This window comes from Macrobrachium rosenbergii, chromosome 25, assembly GCF_040412425.1.
Source record: "Macrobrachium rosenbergii isolate ZJJX-2024 chromosome 25, ASM4041242v1, whole genome shotgun sequence".
NCBI classification, from domain to species: Eukaryota; Metazoa; Arthropoda; class Malacostraca; order Decapoda; family Palaemonidae; genus Macrobrachium; species Macrobrachium rosenbergii.
The window spans coordinates 12,561,855-12,573,914 of record NC_089765.1 but is presented as its reverse complement, the minus strand read 5'-3'; the positions used below and the strand labels follow the sequence as shown (position 1 = coordinate 12,573,914).

General features: G+C 37.8%; 1 protein-coding gene across 4 annotated transcripts in view; it reads left to right on the top strand.

Moving 5' to 3' along the window:
- LOC136852338 (lysosome membrane protein 2-like) overlaps positions 1 to 12,060 on the top strand; it is a 121,097-nt gene that overhangs the window by 98,759 nt on the left and 10,278 nt on the right. For 2 of the 4 annotated variants that reach the window (XM_067126900.1, XM_067126899.1), the window contains exons 3-8: positions 1,369 to 1,529; positions 4,730 to 4,877; positions 8,110 to 8,421; positions 9,733 to 9,944; positions 10,474 to 10,655; positions 11,326 to 11,444. In XM_067126900.1, coding sequence (XP_066983001.1) covers positions 1,369 to 1,529; positions 4,730 to 4,877; positions 8,110 to 8,421; positions 9,733 to 9,944; positions 10,474 to 10,655; positions 11,326 to 11,444 — 1,134 coding nt within the window. Of the gene's footprint in view, positions 1 to 1,368; positions 1,530 to 4,729; positions 4,878 to 6,328; positions 6,536 to 8,109; positions 8,422 to 9,732; positions 9,945 to 10,473; positions 10,656 to 11,325; positions 11,445 to 12,060 lie in introns of all 4 variants that reach the window. The other 2 variants (XM_067126902.1, XM_067126901.1) reach the window with 1 other exon arrangement.

Genomic DNA, 12,060 nt, shown 5'->3' with positions numbered 1-12,060 from the left:
CTCCACTTCAAGACTCAAGTTATTATTATTATTATTATTATTATTATTATTATTATTATTATTATTATTATTATTATTATTATTATTATTATTATTATTATTATTATTATTATTATTATTATTATTATATGGAAACGTCGAGCCTTTTAGGACCAATCACATCTCTGTAGCTGCCTGAACAGTTTTGTGGAAAACAGCCTTCACAGCTTGACATCACCATATCCAAGCAAGACTGCAAAAACGCTGCAAAAAAATAATCCTGCAATAGACTTAACTGCAAAGTCTTACATGCAACTGACTGACTCACGCACCCCTTTTGCTGCTGCCAACAACGAGGTCAGAGAAATTAAAATAGAAAGATAGGAAAATAAAAATGAAAAAAAAAAAAAAACCTCTTCAGAAGATTAGCCAAAAGTCCCTCTGGCGCCTCGTAGCTCTGTTCGTCCCTGGATTCTTGGTTGCTCGTTATTGATCTCATGGTTGGTGGAGGTTCTTGGCAGTGTCCTTGTCGTAAAGAGGGGGAGGAGGAGGAGGAGGAGGAGGGAGAATAAAGGTTCTATGGGAGGGGGAAGGGGAGGGGGAGGTAGGAGAAGGCTGGGAGACATGAGGGCATGGATGGCAATTCTGATTTTCTGGGAGGGGTCATCATGTGGTTTGCAATATTCGTTTCCCACTTTTTGGGGGTTTTCGAATAAAGCACTGGATGTGCGTAGGTATGTATACATACATACATACATACATACATACATACATACATACATACATACATACATACATACATACATACATACATACATACACACACAAATAAAATTTAGCTACAAATGTCGGTTATTATCAATTTCACTCTACCTCGAAAATAATACCGAAGGGAAATTGGATATTAAATAACATTTGTAGCTTAATGTTTGTGCATAAAAATGTCACGGTGATGTGATAAAAATCAGTTTATAAATATATATATATACTGTATATATATATATATATATATATATATATATATATATATATATATATATATATATATATATATATATATATATATATTGATCACTTACACAATTCTTCTGTGCATGAATACAATTAATAATAACACCTCATTTAAACAGGATGGTATCTAAAGGAGATTTTTATTAAAAAAATTATGAGCTTTCTAGGACTTTCTGTCCTCATTGTCTGGTAACAGTAAAATTGTGTTTATCATTTATTTGTGGTTTTTTCATGTTAATGATTTCAAATGAAACTACCTGCATTTAGTACCACTCATTTATATATCAAACTAATATAAAAACCAAACGTCAGCATTTTTCTATTTTTTTTCTGTTGTGCTGACCTTTCCTGACCTTTCCTGACCTTGTCTCCCTCCAGATGTTGGTCCTGAGCAAGGACAGCGCGACCCTGGGCGACTTCATCTCGCCGCCCGTCCCAATCTACATGCAGTTCTACCTCTTCCACGTCACAAATCCAGATGACATCAGATTCCACGGGGCCAAGCCGAAACTCAAGCAGATCGGGCCTTATACTTACGCGTAAGTAAAGAAATTCTTGCTTTTTTAACATTTTCATTCTCATTTTGTGTCCCGTAGGGGGTTATTAGTGCCGTCAGTGCACCTCACTCGGTGCACTGTAGGCATTACTCCAGGTTCTTTGCAGCGGCGTTCCTTAGGCCCATAGCTGGAACCCTTTCCATTCCTTTTACTGTACTTGTACTGTACTTGAATGTAGGCATTACTTAAAGGGTCTTCACGGCATCCCTTAGGCCACTAGCTGCAACCCCTTCCATACTTTTGACTGTACCTCATCCCTTCATATTCACTTTCTTCCATCTTACTTTCCTCAACCCTCTCCTGGCAATTTTTTCCTTCTGCCACAGCTTTACAACTTTCACTCTCAATTTCCCCTCGACCGCTGATGAATGACATCATAGGTCGCACCACTTGACCTTTGGCCTAAATTTTGTATTCCACGTTCTTGTTCTGTTTCAATACTGAAATCAGCATCGAAAAGAAAGTAAACATTCAAGTGACCGTATTAAAATGATTCTAAAATGCTGTTTCCGAATGTCCTCACGGTATAATTGCTTGTGATTATCAGTAATTACTGCGGTGATAATCCCATATCTTCGTATTTCAGTGGTCGATTTTGTATAATTATTTTGCGCTCGTTTACGTAGATGTATATGTATATTTATATGTGAATATGTAGATATGTTTGTGCATTTATACATTTGTATGCGTATGTGTAAGGTTCTGTTTTTCATTATTTCTACTTGTTTATGTGCGTGTATACACAAGCCATATTTAAAAACTAAGTGATGGTAACTTGAGACATCTACGGGTCGCGTCAAGAGTAATTCATTCAACATTCAGAAAGCTTTGGCTCTGAAATCTGACGTGAAATGGCAGAGAAATAAAACTCAGGCTGAAGAAGAAGAAGAAGAAGAAGAAGAAGAAGAAGAAGAAGAAGAAGAAGAAGAAGAAGAAGAAGAAGAGGAGGAGGGGAGGAGGAGGAGGAGGAGGAGGAGGAGGAGGAGGAGGAGGAGGAGGAGGAGGAGGAGGAGGAGGAGGAGGAGGAGGAGGAGGAGGAGGAGGGGAAAGGAAAAGAAGAAGAAGAAGAAGAAGGAGAGGAGGAGAAAAGAAAAGAAAAGAAGAAGAAGAAGAAGAAGAAGAAGAAGAAGAAGAAGAGGAGGAGAAAGGAAAAGAAGAAGAAGAAATGGAGGAGAAAGGAAAAGAAGAGAAAGGAGGACCGCTTTGTGATCAGGATGGAATTTGAAAAATTCGATTCCGGAGGAATTTCTTCTCTTGAGAAGCGCAGAGGCCGCCAAAGGGTTGAAGGAATTGACGAACAAAGAACGAAAGAGATGTTTACTGATGGAGGAAGCTGAGAGAAACTTCCATATTGTATTTTCTCTGTCAGTTCTGATTGATTACAAATGAACTGCTAGAAATGAGTATTATTATTATTATTATTATTATTATTATTATTATTATTATTATTAAGTAACAGAAGCTAACAGGAAATAGGGAAAGAAAAGAAAATTTATTAGAAAAGAAAAAGTAAATTAACAAATGAATAAACAGATAGAATGAAATATAAGTCAATTATTAAAATACGAGAAGAATTATTTTAGGGTAGTGATGCATCGCATTGTTCTAGGGGAACAGTTTGGTCCCTTCATCCGCGTGATTTTGGCACTCACTCCGTGATTCCCTGTTCCCAGACAGTCATAACCTTCCTTTCTCCAAGAGGGAGGTCTGTTGTTGCTCTCTGGGCGAAGCCTTCCTTGTTTACATTTTGTTTTCAGGCAGTCTGGCCCAGATAAAGAGAGTTTTGTGGCCTGCCTGATTGCACAACGCCTTTCAAGAGTATTGCATATAAATGAGAAGTCACGTGACTGACGGGGAATCATTTGGAAGAGCAACGAAGACAGTACGTACTTCCACCAATCACAGTTTGGCCAAGACTGAAAACGTGAAAGTGAAAAATTTAGAATGTGTATTTACGGGGAAAAAAGCGAGAAACAACACCCGCATTTTGACACTGAGAACCATTACCTTACCGTTCGGTTCCTTAGCAATCATTTTCGCGTTGTTGGAAAGTCTCCATATGCCTTTCAGTGGAAACGCTGAAGCAATCGAAGGCTCGTTTGTCGGCGAAGATTGCTCTTTGTTGGAGCGCACAATAGGTAAAGTTGCTCTCAGCAAGACTGGAGAGATAAAGCTGAGTCATCTAGTGACTGTACACAATTTTAACTTCCACCTAAACAATACAATTCCATCGTCAAGTAAAGTGTGAGGAAACTCTTTGGTAAACCACTTCCTCTCACTTCGGCCCATTTCATTGTTGATTTTCAAATTCGCAGGGCGAAGTCCCCATCGTCGAAGATGCAACGCATTACTACCCTGCGACAATTCTCCTTGTATATTTCAGTCATTTCCTTGCATTTTTATCTTTTTATTTATTAGTTTAATCTAATTTTTATTTTTCAGTAACTGATCTCTTCTCTTTGTATTTCCTATTACCTTCTGTTATTTCTTCCAAATGGAAAACTGTAATATTCTTGGAAGATTCTTGAATTTCAAGTCTGGTGGCACCTGTAGAGGGCTTGTTCCATAGGGGTTCATCTCTTTAATAATAATAATAATAATAATAATAATAATAATAATAATAATAATAATAATAATAATAATAATAATATGTAATGAAACCCTGTGGGGTTGTTCCTTATGTATGGGGTTCATCTCCTGAATAATAATAATAATAATAATAATAATAATAATAATAATAATAATAATAATAATAATAATAATAATAATAATAATAATAGCACGAGTCTTGAAATGGAGAGACAAATCCACAGTTATTTAGATTTGTATCCATACATAACTGTGGATTATTATTATTATTATTATTATTATTATTATTATTATTATTATTATTATTATTATTATTATTATTATTATTATTATTATTATTATTGGAGAAACAAATCCACAGTTATGTAGTGGTACAAATCTGCTTAACTGTGGTTTCGTTTCGCCAATAATAATAATAATAATAATAATAATAATAATAATAATAATAATAACAACCAAAACCTATCTGAAACTTTAACAACAAATCCCTACGTAATATTCCCGACTTCTAAGCCTCCACACACAGCTTTTGAAAACAACCTTGACCTGAGGTCATATATACATATTTATGTAACCTGATCCTTTGATTTCAGGGAAGTTCGCACCAAGCACAACATGACCTGGAACGACGACGAGGGAACGGTCACCTATTTGCAAGACAAATCTTACTTCTTCAGGGAAGACTTATCCCACGGCCTGAAGGAATCCGATCGGATCACGACCATCAACCCGATCATGGTGGTAAGATTTTGCGAGGGATTCGTCTTTTGTTTTCAGTCAATTGAGCACTATAGTTTGTTTTCAATTTACTTTAATTATTCACTCGTATAGTTCCGTAAATCACTGATTAATGAAATAAATTACTTTTATTTAAGGTAATGCATATTAAACTTTTGTTTTTATTGAATGACTTGACTTGTTACTTGCTAAGGAAGACATATAATTAAGCCCTATAGTTTGTTTTCAATTTACTTGAATTATTTACTCGTATAATTCCTTAAATCACTGATTAATGAAATAAATTACTTTTATTTAAGTTAATGTATATTAAACTTTTGTTTTTATTGAATGACTTGACTTGTTACTTGCTAAGGAAGACATATAATTAAGCCCTATAGTTTGTTTTCAATTTACTTGAATTATTAACTCGTATACTTCCTTAAATCACTGATTAATGAAATAAATTACTTTTATTTAAGCTAATGCATATTAAACTTTTGTTTTTATTGAATGACTTGACTTGTTACTTGCTAAGGAAGACATATAATTAAGCCCTATAGTTTGTTTTCAATTTACTTGAATTATTTACTCGTATACTTCCGTAAATCACTGATTAATGAAATAAATTACTTTTATTTAAGCTAATGCATATTAAACTTTTGTTTTTATTGAATGACTTGACTTGTTGCTTGCTAAGGAAGACATCTAATTAAGCCGTGTAGCTTATTTTCAATTTACTTTTATTATTTACTCGTATAGTTCCGTAAATCACTGATTAATGAAATAAATTACTTTTATTTAAGGTAATGCATATTAAACTTTTGTTTTTATTGAATGACTTGACTTGTTGCTTGCTAAGGAAGACATATAATTAAGCCCTATAGTTTGTTTTCCGTAAATCACTGATTAATGAAATAAATTACTTTTATTTAAGCTAATGCATATTAAACTTTTGTTTTTATTGAATAATGACTTGTTACTTGCTAAGGAAGACATATAATTAAGCCCTTTTTTCACTTATTCTTTCGTAAATCCCTGATTAAGGAAATAAATAACTGTATATTTCTTCAAGTTATTGGATACGTCCCCATTGGCATACTGGTAGTCATAAGCTCACTTGATGGAGTCACATTATTTGATCATATTTTTGTCTCCTAAACGTGGTAAATTTAAGTTTCCCTTTTAAAATGGTACAGTAAACTATGGATATATTTGTGGGGTTAGATCATTGTCATAAATGTAAATAAGTGTCGCTTTTAAATGTCGGAATTGTACTCATTGTGTGTTGGGCTCTCTGCTTGACTGATGAAATTTTTGTAGACACTGTAGTTCGTGTTTCATAAAATTCTCGGTTTATTGTATGTCCTAATGCTCAGTGTTTTGATTCTCTCTCTCTCTCTCTCTCTCTCTCTCTCTCTCTCTCTCTCTCTCTCTCTCTCTCTGTTCTTCTTCCTCTTCTTCTTCACCTGCAGGCCATAGCTGCTAAGGTACAGAAATTACCCATAGCCATACAGGCGATAGTCGAACTCGCTTTCTTGCGATTTCGGGAGTCCCTCTTCATCACCAAGAACGTGGGCGAACTGCTCTTCAAAGGCTACGACGCCCCTCTCCTGTCGGAGCTGATCAAGTACGCCGGCGACCCCACCAATTCCAAGGGGAAGTTCGGCTTCTTCTACCCAGTGAGTCGAAGAGAATGGACGGAGAGGTCCTTCTTCAGAGAGTTCCTCCTCCAGAGGTCCTCCAGAGAGTTCCTTCAGGGAGGTTCTCTAGAGAGGTACCTCCTCCAGAGGTTCTTCAGAGAGTTCCTCCAGGAAGGTTCTCTAGAGAGGTACCTCCTCCAGAGGTTCTTCAGAGTTCCTCCAGAGAGGTCCTACTCCAGAGACTTCCTCCGGGGAGGTTCTCCAGAAAGGTTCTCCTCCAGAGGTTCTTCAGAGAGTTCCTCCAGGAAGGTTCTCTAGAGAGGTACCTCCTCCAGAGGTTCTTCAGAGAGTTCCTCCAGAGAGGTTCTCCAAAGAGTTCCTCCAGAAAGGTCCTCCAAAGAGTTCCTCCCGAGAGTTCCTCCAGATAGGTCCTCCTGAGGGTTCCTTCTGAGAGTTCCTCCTCCCTGACGAAGTGTTGCACGTGCATGCAAAGCTGTAATTGCATGGTAGCCTTGAGGTTTTGGTATTGCACGCTGTTCCTTAGGTGGTACTAACTCTTCTTAACGCCATACCCTTAACCTTTGCTTTAAAAATAGTAGTATCATCATTTAACTACCTTTACATAGTCACCACTGGTTGCCGTAAGTTCTACAGTAGTTGAAGTTGCTGAAAAACTTAATTTTCTCCACCGTAAGAAAAATACTTGCTAGAAATCAAGTAATGGATGTCAGGACAGTGTAAACTACTCTATAGTATTACCGAAATACCCCAGCCTACCCATTCAACCTAGGTCTAGAAAGCCTATGCCAATCCTAAATTAGGTGAAAGCGTAAGTTCCCCAGATTTCAATCTACATCCAGAATGCTTATGCCAATCTTAAGTTAAATGAAAGAGTAAGTTATTTCCTGTAAGTAAATGTCACAATGTACCCTTTTGCTATTTGTGGTCTCGTAAGGATGCCAGCACCTCCTACAGGAGGTAATCCCCATGGGGGATGAATGAAACTCGAAATAAATTAGTTTGGGAGACGGAGTCCTCCCCTACAGGAACACATCCTTATTTACGATATAGCTTTGATAAAGTTAAGGAAGAAGTCACGTGACCTTTGGCTTTTATGAAAACGAGGTCAATGATTTCCAATCTCAGGGGCTTTGGTAAACCTTTGCGAAATTAGAGAGAGCCGTTATATAGTTGAGTGTGTACGTTTACGAAATATAGGATGTTTACGTATTGTGCGGATAATTGAAGTCTTGTATGTGTATAAAAGCATGCAGCGTTGTGTCCAGAAGTTTATTTATTGTTTTGTAACACTGGTCCATTTTATTTTCGTGAGTATAGCTTGCTGTTTGTCTGGTGTCTTTGTGGGGATGTTTATTACAAGTAATTTTGGCGTTCCCAAAAGCCCCCCTTCAGGCAACCAGTGGTAACAGAACTCATCTCTGGTGGTCGGTTGTAAAAACGACATCGGGTAAGTACAGTGTTTACGCCCTTACGCTTTACTTTGGTAGCGCACCACAATCCTAACCTTTCCAACGGAATCTCACCCTTTTCAATTAATCCCTGCCTTCTCTCCCTCTCCTTTTGCATGGCACCATCGCCCCCTACGCCGGTAGGTTTTGGCCGACTTCATAGACAGGTACCGGACGAAAAACAATAGCTTGCTCTTGGACCTCATCTGGACCGAGATCGAGTCCGGCTTCGACCTCTTTGCCACCGAGGCCATCGGCGACACGATCTTCTACGGGTTCGATTTGCCCGAGTTCGATTTTGACTTCTCGGACTTGTCCATTTTGCCGGGTGTGAATCTGTCCGTGACCGAAGGCCTCAATGGAAGTCTGTACGACATCCTCGACCTACTGAACGAGAGGGGCGTGATTCACGTCGCACCCCCCGAGAGCTTGAAGTCGAATCAGATACATTTCTTGGTAATTTGTTGAATTTCTTTTTTTTCGTTGTTTCAGGTAGGCCCCAAGAGGAGATTTGGAGACGGAGCTTTTGAATTTATTTCAGAGTAAAACAGTTTTTTTTATATAGCCACAAGATACATATTTTTATCCTGTTAGGCGTCTTCTATTGTGGTCTAATCCTGTGTAGCATATTAGATAATTTTTGCTGAATTTCAGGAAATTTTTAAAGGCACGTCTTTTGGCTTCGGTAGGAACTTGCGCAAGTTACCGTTGCTTTTATTAATTCGTAAAATGTTTTTATGAATGAAGTAATCACGTAAATAATGTTGAATCTTAGCATTCATTTTTATCCTGTTAGGCATCTTCTCATGTGGTCTAATCCTGTGGAGCATATTATATAATTTTTGCTGAATTTCAGGAAATTTTTAAAGGGATGTCTTTTGCCTTCTGCAGGAACTTGCCTAAGCCAACTTTGCCATATTAATGTATAAAATACTCATATGAATGAAGTCATTACGAAATGAATGTTAATCATAGCATTCATTACAATGTGTCCTTATTCACGGTGAATAGCACTCAAGCACGTTTCCTGTAGGCATGTTAACAATATCTTATAGTTATTCATTATGCACAGACATTTCTTTGCATAGTACAATGTCCAACTCTTACCTAGACAAAGTTCCACCCGAACAGACTTTGAAAGTGTTGACTGCAATTGCTCCGTTTACGCTATTCTCCTTTTAGAAGACCTCCCTCATATGCAATGCCTATGTAACATGCAAAATAATCACCATTGCCTTGCTGCATGCACTAAACAATTAAATAGCCTCCCGCCACTTGGTTAAAGTGACTAATTTATTTTTGGGATGGGATTCAGGTCTGTTGTTATCAACTCAGATTTCCTGCACCAGCGGTAATGTGTGTGATTTTTGTAGTCTATTGTTTAACATGCAACCCAAGATCCGTGAGATTAAGGTTTTCATTGATTTCAGGATATGATGGGGACTTTCATTAAGTGCTAGGTGAATGGAGCTATAAATGAATGGAAATAATAATATTTTGCAACTTAAACGGTATAGGAAGCTTTTCTACAGGGTTATGCCACCAACATACAGCTTTTGAAAGTACGCTCTTTTCATTTTCTAATAATCAAGTATCGGGGTTTTACAAAAAAAAAAAAAAAAACTGTTCCTCGACTATAATTGGTTTATATTACCAACAACATAACTCTTGAAAAAAGACTGTCAGTCTCATGGTAAAATCAAAGTTTTCGAAGCTTAAGCCAAAGCAATACTATTCAGAGATCACACACAACTTTCTGTTCTCCAGAAAAACAACACAGACGATCATCCCTATGAAGTCAAGACGGGCGCCAAAGGCCTGGACGATTACCTGCGCATCGTGAAATGGAACGGGAACAAGTCCCTGAGCTACTGGAATGACAATTACTGCGACATGATCAACGGCACGGACGGCACCCAGTTCCCTCCGCAAGTCAGCAAAGACCAGGCGTTGTATATTTACACCTCCGAGCTTTGCAGGTAAGGAATGGAATGGAATGGAATATAGAGTTTACGCCAAGGCCAAGCACTTGGGACCTATGAGGTCATTCAGCGCTGGAAGGGAAATTGAGAGCCGGTAGGATTGAAAGATGGAACAGGAGGAAAACCTCACAGTTGCACTTTGAAATAATTGCTAAGAGAGGGTGGACTGCAAGATGGAAGAAAGAATATCAATGGAGGTGCAGTCAGAGGATCTGAAAGGGGTTGCAGCTAGGCCAGGTCAGAGCACAGTGCCCTAAGTTAGGTTAGGAAGGTAAGGTCTGGTTAGGTCAGGACGTAGCATTCTAGGAACGGTTGGAATTTCCCGCTATTCTGCATCCGCTCCTTTTTTCTCAAGTGCCTGACTGCACCTGGCTTCTACAATCCACTGGCAAAACTCATATATCTCCAGTCTTTTCAGTAAATAAAAAAATGCAAATATAATTAAATCTCCCATACTTTTGCAACGTTGTTTCCCCTGCATGTAAAACTAAATCATGCCCCACACTAACTGTAGCCACTGTTCCAGGTCCCTCTATCTGACGTACGAGAAAGAGATAGACGTCCACGGTGTCACCACGTACAGATTCATCCCTCCCAAAGATGCCTTGGAGGACCCCATGGTCAACCCAGACAACCAGTGTTTCTGTTACCCCAATATCAGCTACTGTCTTCACGCCAGCATGCTGAATATGGCTCCCTGTGCCTTTGGTAAGGACAGAAGTCCGTTGAGAGAGAGAGAGAGAGAGAGAGAGAGAGAGAGAGAGAGAGAGAGACTTTGCTTTCTGTACCACCGGTGCCTTTGGTAGGGACAAAAGAAGCCTGTTTCAGTGTTTTCCATATAAGTTAATCCACTTTTAGTTTAGCCTGTTAAATGAGAGAGAGAGAGAGAGAATTTTATGTACCAGCTGTGCATTTGATAAGGACAAAAGAAGTCTGTGCATTCGGTAAGGACAAAAGAAGTCTGCTAAGTAGAGAGAAAGAATCAGTGTTTTCTGTACCAGCTGACCCACTTCTAGTATTTAGCCAGTAAAATATTGATTTGTAACTTGTGCTACTGGTTCCTGTAAGGTTTCATTTTACCATTTTAGTGTTCTGTAGAAGATATCTGCTGCCACTTTAGACGTTAATCTGGAGCTGTACAGTAAAGTCATTTCTCAGCTTGTCTTGAGCTACGTATATATAAATACAATGTTATTGAAGTAACTTTGGACAGCCAGCATCCAGCAGTAAATTTCTCTCATTAATTATTAATTGCTTGCAGACAATTTCTTCAAATTTATTGTGAGCTTACTTAAGAACTCTGAAAGGTGTTTGGTATTATTCACATCATTTTATCAATCAGATGCTTATTTCTCTGACACTATCAATTTTTCCTTAGACGCTCCCATTGTCCTGTCAACACCCCATTTCTATCAAGGAAATCAAGAAGATATTGATAGCATAGATGGCCTGGCACCTCACAAGGATGAACATGAGACCTACTTGGATATAGAGCCTGTAAGTGAATTATTCCCAACTGGACATATGAAATATATTTGGTGAATGTTCAATAACTTTGTTTATGAAACTGAATGTACTACAGGTGTATATATGGTATTGTCTTTTTCTACTGAACCTTTATATAGTTCTTGAAATGAAAATTTAGGTGTAGTGAATTCTACAAGGACAACCAATTCAGCATTTCCCAATTTCAAGATGCAGATGTAAATGTAGCATTTACTGTTAAAGACGGCCGCAAATTCTGCATTTGCCTGTTTACCATGCAGGTGCAAATTCTTCAGTATCCATTCGACGTTTAGGTGCAATTTCAGGTTTTTCTAGTCAGTGTACAAAAGTCAGTCAAGTCTCTCCTGCAACAAACAAATGTGTAGTCAACATTTCTCGTTCAGTTGTCAGGAATAGCATGTCATTCTGAACAAATATATGAAAGTATGTCACACAAACCCAAGATGTATTAGCCACTCCTCAAGTATCATAATCAAATTTATAACATGATATACAAAGGATTCTGTTATACCTTGCCTACATGCTATAAAAATAATGGAAAAAACATGACTCACTGAGTTTTTCATTTTGTTATGTTCCTAAGATAAAAAGAGTAAATTAACAACAG